Genomic DNA, 7,768 nt, shown 5'->3' on the forward strand with positions numbered 1-7,768 from the left:
CCAGGCCCACACCAAATGGCCCACTAAAGAACGTGGCCCCGGCGCTCGCTTCCCCCTCGCTGCAGGCGGCCTCCTTACACTGCTCCCACCGGGGCGCAATAGCAGCAGTACGCTGCCTCGCAGTGTCTCCGCGAGAGACCACTCTGCGGTGGTGCATGACCATGAAGTCGTACTCCTCCAGGATCTCAATCCAACTCGACATTTGCCCCTCCGTCTCTTTGAAATTGAGCAGCCAGGTGAGGGATGCATGGTCCGTCCGCAGTTTAAATCAGGTCACAAAAAGATAGGACTTGAAGTGGCAGACCGCCAAGACTACAGCCAGCAACTCCCTCCGGGTGACGCAATAATTTCTCTCAGCCTTATTGAGTACCTGGCTAAAGTATGCGACGACCCTCTCCCCCTCTAGCCCCTCCTGTGCTAGCACTGTGTCCACCCCCTTATCACTGGCATCTGTATCTAGCACAGCTTTGGATCCGGGAAGGCCAGGATGGGAGCCCCCACCAGTGCCTCCTGCAGGCCCCGGAAGGCCGCCTCACAGTCCGCGTCCCATACAAAACGCTGCCCTTTCTCCGTGAGGAAGTGCAGCGCAGCAGTGAGGCTGGCAAATCTCCGGTAATAAGACGCCAACCCCTAGAAACTGTGGAGCTCCGACACGGTGCGGGGCACTGGCCAGTTGCGCACGGCGGTGACCTTCCCCGGGTCTGTGGCCAACCCTCGCGGCCTGACCACATACCCCAGGCAAAGTGAACTCCCACCACAGGAGCTCGCATTTTCCGGGTTGAGCTCAACCTGGCCCGCCGGATGCAAGCCAACACTAACCGGAGGTTCGCCAGGGCCTGCTCGAAATCCCTGGTTATGTACGAGTAAATCATCCAAGTACACCACACACTTCATCCAGGGAACCGATGACAGCACTCACTCCAACAACCGCTCAAACATTGCCGGGGCATTACATGTTGAAAGGCATAACTGTGAACTGCCAGAGCCCTTGGCCGATGGAGAAGGCCGTCTTCGGGCGAACCAGGTCGGCCCTGGAAATGTAATCCAGCGCATCATCTATCCAGGGCAGCGGATAGGAGTCCTTCCAGGTGTCCTAGTTCAGCTTCTTGTAGTCCAAACAAAACCTCCACGTGCCGTCCTTCTTCCGGACTAAAACGACCGGGGAAGACCACGGACTCACGGAAGGCTCAATCACTCCCGCCGCAGCCATCTCCTGAACCTTCTGCTCCGCCGCCGCCAGTTAACGTATGCCATCCACCAGGGCAGAATGCGAAAGGGCCGCGCATCCCCGGTGTCGATCTCGTGCTGTGTGAGAGTCGTGTAGGTGTAGTCCTCATCCCTGGCCACGAACAGATTTTTGTTCTCGGCAAGGAGAGACTGCAGCCACCGTTGCCGGTCTCAAGTGAGGCCCTCGTTGCTACGCTGCAGAAGCTCCCCCACAACACGCCTTATCTCCCTGTCATGCTTGGCCCCCGCATTCCCCCCAGCAGCCGCCATGTCAACCGCCCAGCCAGGTGCCCCGGAAATCAGCCCCGGCACGCTTGCCCCAAAACCCTCTGACCCTCAGCCCGTGCGCCCCGGCCACTTCCCACCCCACCCGCCGCAAGACAGATCCGTTCCCCCTGCCCCACCAACTCCCACCACCCCATATCAAGGCAACCATCCACATGTTCCAACCAGGCCAACCCCAGGATACAGTCCTCGTGGACTGGGGCGAGGTACAAGGGTTTTACCCTCGCAGCCCCAAACTGCACGGTGAGTGCCCGTTTGCCGAGGACCTCTGCGCACTGTCCCGTCCTCAGGCGAAGGCTGGTGGTTTCCCATTCTGGTGGTCCGGCTGCCTTAGTGCCCGGCAATGGCCCAGAGGAACTGCTGGAGTGCAAGGGAGGGTAGGGTAACCCTAAGTAGGGCTAAGTAAGCCATGTCTGCGGCTACCGGTCCCAGGGGCTCTCCCGCTAGGTGGCAGCGTTGGGCCAACCTCGCCCACAGCAGGCCCGGTGCCTCCCCTCTCCCACCAAAATGCCTCCAGAGGGCCAATGCCAACGCCGCATAGTTGTATCGCTGGTCCCTGGGTACATCCAGCAGCGCCTGGCGGGCCTTCCCCTCCAGGACCGCGGCAAGGTGGCTCGCCATCTCCGTCTGATACCAGCCATTTGCCCAGGCCACCATCTGGAACTGGGCCTCATAAAGTTGCCATGGAATCTCCCCATTATAGCGGCTCGATCACACCGGTGCCGGCTGTACAGGGGTGGCGGACTGGACCGTGCTGGTCTGGCGTCTCCTTCCCGCCCCGTGGACTGAGGCGACAAAGGAAAAGGTCCCTCCTCTGCCGAGTAAGCCACCGTTGGGTAGCCCTTATAAGGGCTGTGACCACGAGTGGCGCTAAGGAGCCTTTCTGGCCCCTGGTGGCTGCTGCTCGCCCCCAAAAAGCGCTTTAGGGGGTCATTCGGCTGCTGGGGGAACCGGCGCTTCTCCGAGTCCGACATCAACAGCTGCTCACTGTCCATCCTCCCGCTTCTGACACCTATGTAGTATTTTCGGGTTCACTTGTTGAGTGAAAACCAGCGCTTTATTGAATTCCATACTACCCCTCACTGCGTACCCCAGCCAGGCACTCTTCAGCCACAGCACCTGGCGAATGCGCTACAATATTCTGTTTTGATTAAATCATTATGAAATGTATAAAAATGTATCTTACTTTGGTCTGCAGTAGCTCTGATACATTGCAAACATTTAATTCAAAACACATTCAAAAACATTTATTGTTTTAAGTATTTATTAAGGCTTCAAGGCAGAAAGGAAGATTGTAAATCCTCTATGGAACAGTAAAATACCACATTCAAAACATAAAACAAACAGGAAAAAACAGACCAAAACATAAATTTCAGAACCAAAAGCATTAAATTACCTTTGTCTGGCAGGTTCATAAAATTAGAACTTGTGTTGGATCCCCCCTGAATAAAACAGTCAACTCCTATGATGTGTCATAAAGAATGAGCATTGAACCTTCTGACTTGGCAAGAGAGATGTAACAACAAAATCAGAGGTTTTATTCATTTTCATTCTGGAATAACCAATAACTGACCACCAGCTATAGCAGGACAATCAGTTTGCTGGTGTCAAACAATTTCCACACCTCTAATGTAGTCTACCACACCTTCTATAGGGAGAAACAAGGTCTCCCCAGTGTTCTGGCTGCACACCTCAAATGTTGGCAGATCCTCCAAGGCACTCTTCCCAGTGACAATCACATAGGGGTACCCCAACCTACTCGCATCTTTCAGTCTTCTACCAATGGTCAGGTGCGTCCGGTCATCCAAGACCACCTCCCCTCGCAAACTAGGGACTGCCTCCACCAGAACCTTGAAGAGGTTCTGTGCCAGTTCTCCTGCCTCATCTGCTTTACTGCCCTTCTTTGGTGGAAGGATGCATATCTGGTAGGGTGCCAGCAAGGCAGGCCAACGGATGCTGTCCTCAGAGGAAAGCACTTCTATAGATGCAGCCAGGATGCGGGTTATCCCCAGCCCAAAGCATCCCATTTCTGCAATTACAGGTTTATTTTGCATGTTGTTATAGGAGGCACTAAAGATGTAGGAGTACTTAGTTCCTAGATAGAAGGTATGCCCCACCTCAATGCCCTTTGTCTCTGATAGTGTGCCCCCTTTGCACTCTGGGCAGTATCTCAGTCCTTGATCTATCGTCTCCATGTTGGCAGAAAAACCACAATCGCCACAGATCAGCAGTCTGTCTTCGCCAATCTCTGCAGGAATCTGGAACTCATGCGAAAGTTTGCCCCCAATATGACCTGTGTCAGCCTGCACCTTGACACAGCGCAGACCCAAGCGGGCAAACAGGCGGGTGTAAGCTTCGCACACAGCCTGGTAGGTGCGGTGGGCGGCTTCCTCACATGTATCAAAGGAATACATGTCTTTCATGTAGAACTCCCGCCCACGCAGCAGCCCAAACCGCGGCTTTGGCTCATCACGGAACTTTCGCGTCACCTGCAGGGATAGGCATGAGGTCACAACACATGATGGCCATAACAGAACATCATCAACATCACAGCTGAGAATCTACAGACTAGAACGGGTTCTATTCTGTCACAATTTCATATAAAGTTAACAAGGCTCATGCACCACTTGCATAACAGCAAGAGGGCATCATAAGGCAAATACAAATAATGAAACTATCATACAAACTGCAAATAATGACTTACATATACAGCCACGACTATATATTCATATGGATTCCCTAGCCCCTCAATCAACAGCACTCCGTGACTGTACCTGGTAGAGCAGCAGGGGGAGCTGCCTGTAGGAGAGGGTGCCATGTGCGGCAAGCAGCTCGGTAATGGCCTCCTCATGTGTGGGCCCCAGACAATACTCCGCACCATGCCTGTCCTGCAACCGGAACAACTCTTTGCCCATGAGATCCCAGCGCTCACTGCGCCTCCACAGGTCAGCTGCACAAAGACTGGGCATGTCCAGCTTCTGCCCACCTATGCCCTGCATCTCTCTATCGATCAGCCGCACCAGCTTCTCCATGGCACGCACAGTCACCGGGAGGAGATAGTAACAGCCGGGGTTGGATGGGTGGATAAAGCCTGACTGCAGCATGAGACGCTGGCTCTTACAGGCCATGCTCTCCCCCTGTCGGCCCCCAAGCCCCAGCCCCAGTTCTCTGTCCCTCTCCTCACGCAGGTTGGCTGGCTGAAAGAGCTTGGATACCAGCAGAGGTCTGGCACTGCTAGTCATATTTCTCATGTTGGTTCTTTGCATGCTCAGGAACAGGCACACACAGCCACGTTGGGGCCACGTGGACTGAGGCAGAGTCCGAGTCAGGCAGTACCGTAGCTTGCCAGGACATCGCCGAAACAGAACTTCCATTATACACACAAAATTATCCACACGCTGGGAAAGAAAGAAAATTGTTTGGTTTAATAGCATTTCATCTTCATCATTAGGGCTATGTTCAGCTGACACTTAACTGTACGAGTGGAAAAAAACTACTGGAACCTGTACTTTAAGAAAAGTAACAGTTATTAAAGTTTCATATTTGAAGGGCATTTGCTCAATTTACCAGTGATTCTGTATTTTAAAGCTTTGATATTATAGATGCACATAAACCTAAATTGAACAATAATATAAGCTTAGTAAATGAGTCAATGTATGAGACAGTATTACACGAGCCAAAGCTCAACATATAGATCAGTGTGCTGAATATAGATTCTATCTAAAAAGCTTAATAGTATCTGAAAGACTACACTAAATGTAAAACACTCCTGCAGTGATATTCAATCGATCCAAATCATTTTCAACATTACAAAGAAATAGTTTTTACTGATCATTCATGTTACCGTTCAGGTTTTTTCATCTCGTCTTTTTTGGTCAGTGTGCTAGGGTAAACTAAACACTTTGAAATAACAGCAGTTTTTTTTTTAATTTATTGCTATTTGTTTTTTAAAAAGTTATCGTTTTTCACAAAATTACGGAGCCCTAATTCACAGATCATTCACAACAGGACTCTAAGGTCACCACGACACATCGCGAGTGTTAAATATTTGAAATAATTAAACACACACATAAAGTGCAGTATATATCACCGCGTAAACTAAATCGACATGACTTCCTTACTATAAAAGCCGAGACATTGTGTATATACTGTACACGTGAAGAGTTCAATAAAACTGGTAACTAACCCATACGATAACAATAAAAAACACTTTAAGAATTAAACTTACCAAACCAAGTGGGGGATACAACAAAAAACAGATTGCACACAGTTATACTATTTAAAATACCAATAAGCTGCATACAATATTTCCTCAGTATCTATGGGACACTTTCGTTAAAATCACTGGCAAACCCACCCCAGCCACAAGTTGGTACAACCACCAACAATACAACGAGCACCGAATAGGGACAAAATAGTTGGCGTAATGTTAGAACGCATTTTTCTAGCCATCCTTTTGAGAGTAGAGCTTCACGCTACTGTAACTCTATGCTAGCAACATTCAAACTTCCGGTCTAAGAAACGTATTTCCGGAACATATGATATTATGCAGCTGTGAAAATGCAATTTTTTCCCTAAAGAGCAAAATAATAAAATAAATATTTATTATATATTTATTATATTATTAACACCATTACAACTTTAAATTTTATCCACCCCTATGACTACTCAAAATGTATTATTCAGTCAGAATATAAACAGCAGGTACCAAAAGGGATTTATTCATGTAGAGCTTCCTCTAAAAGTTGTTTCCCAGAATGAGGGATTAGACTTCGGTACAATTTTACTTGTTATAGCCCTGCATTTTGGGACAGTATTGGGGGATTTTTAAATTCATAAAGAACTATGAAGCAAATGTTAGATTATGAAATTTCTGTATTTGTCCAAAACGTTAAAAGAGGAGAAAGGTTTTCACAATAACACCAAACCTGTTCAGATAAAAAAAAAATCTATATCTGTAGTTTTACTCCAAGCATCCCTGTGAGTATTTAACTCTGAAAACACAGATTGCTATTTTCAGAGGTGCTGGTAGATTTTCAATGGTAAAGCCTCTGACAGAGACATTCATTTCAGTACCGCAATGTTCTGTAAAGCGCATTTAATGAAACAAGCCAAGTGAACTGTGTAGGAAACAATTAAGTGGTAAAACTGGTCATAAGCATGGACTGTATATATTCAGTCTTTTCCTCAATTCTACAATCCTAAAGCAATTATCTGAATTTCTTTATGACACTTGTGTTATCTTGGGAAACAAATGTAAGTGTTTTAGTAAATAAATGCCTATCAAACGTAAAAGGCAGACTAAAAAGTATAAACATTTCTAGTGAAACAGTTTAAAATATACAGTGCATGAGAATTCTAAAGATTTGAGAACTGTAAACTTGACATTACATTGATTTTATTAACAAAAAGCTGCAGCTTTTTCTTCATAGCAGTGATCTTGTCAGACACGTCAAAAATTGTTACAGAGAGCCCCTGCCGTCCCATATTCAGCTCATTCAAATGTGAGAATATACAGCTGGTAAAATTATATTACAATTTTATATATGTTTATATATAATATTATGTAATTATATAATATTATATAATCATAATTGGGTCATCAAATAGACTTGCCAAGGGAAATTGCTGGTCATGCAAAAACAACTGTACCTCAGAGTGCAGTTCAAAGAGCCTCTTGAGCACTTTGCCACTTGATTACCATCTCACTTCAGTATGTAGCACTTCACTGCCCATTTCATTACAAAGCACACTGAACACTGATACAATTCACAACTTTAACAGTAGAGTCTAACACAGATTTTAAATCCTCAGTCATTTTCCTGACAGCCAAAGCTTCGCAGTGGATGATGCAGTGCGTCCACTTCATATCTGGAGCAACCTCTGTAATTATTGCAACTACTCCTGCTGTGTCAACCTGGAATTGCTCTAGCACAAACATTGCATTACTCTAGTACAAACTCTGACGCATTTTTCCAGTCGACGCCATTCTCTTAGATAAATTCATTCAGATGCTGATAGATGTGTTCTCCTGAAGCTCTTGGCGTCTATTCTTTTCAGCCATGACATATTACTTGATTTTTGCGAGGTATTCATTTTCGATTAAATGTTCTGTTGGCGAATGTGGTGCTGTTGGAGAAATTTGTCCCCTTTTCCTCTTAAAAGACGGGAGAGTCTGTCCCAAAAGTTAAAAGAAGGTTTTATTTCATACGCATGGAGCGAAACACAAGAGATGCTCGGTGTACTTTTCTCAAAT

The 7,768-nt window shown here is 47.1% G+C and overlaps 1 protein-coding gene across 2 annotated transcripts; it reads right to left on the reverse strand.

The window, feature by feature from the left end:
* Nucleotides 1–2,758: 2,758 nt before the first annotated feature.
* Nucleotides 2,759–6,002, reverse strand: pars2 (prolyl-tRNA synthetase 2, mitochondrial). Of its 2 annotated transcripts, none has more exons than XM_015355750.2 (3): nt 5,870–6,002; nt 4,287–4,910; nt 2,759–4,001 (listed from the first exon to the last, which is right to left on the reverse strand). In XM_015355750.2, exons 2-3 carry the CDS (start codon nt 4,884–4,886, stop codon nt 3,120–3,122), a joined length of 1,482 nt encoding a protein of 493 aa, XP_015211236.1. In that variant the 5' UTR covers nt 4,887–4,910; nt 5,870–6,002; the 3' UTR covers nt 2,759–3,119. The 2 variants fall into 2 exon arrangements, with proteins under 2 accessions (XP_015211236.1, XP_006635073.1); XM_006635010.3 differs by having other exon boundaries at nt 5,741–6,002.
* Between the last annotated feature and the right edge of the window lie 1,766 nt (nt 6,003–7,768).

This window comes from Lepisosteus oculatus, chromosome 9, assembly GCF_040954835.1.
Source record: "Lepisosteus oculatus isolate fLepOcu1 chromosome 9, fLepOcu1.hap2, whole genome shotgun sequence".
In the NCBI taxonomy this organism is placed as follows: Eukaryota; Metazoa; Chordata; class Actinopteri; order Semionotiformes; family Lepisosteidae; genus Lepisosteus; species Lepisosteus oculatus.

Coding starts and splice junctions, on each gene's coding strand:
- pars2 (XM_015355750.2), bottom strand. CDS start 4,886: ATGGAAGTTCTGTTTCGGCGATGTCCTGGCAAGCTACGGTACTGCCTG. Junction 4,002..4,286: donor TCCCCCTGCTGCTCTACCAG/GTACAGTCACGG, acceptor CTATCCCTGCAG/GTGACGCGAAAGTTCCGTGA.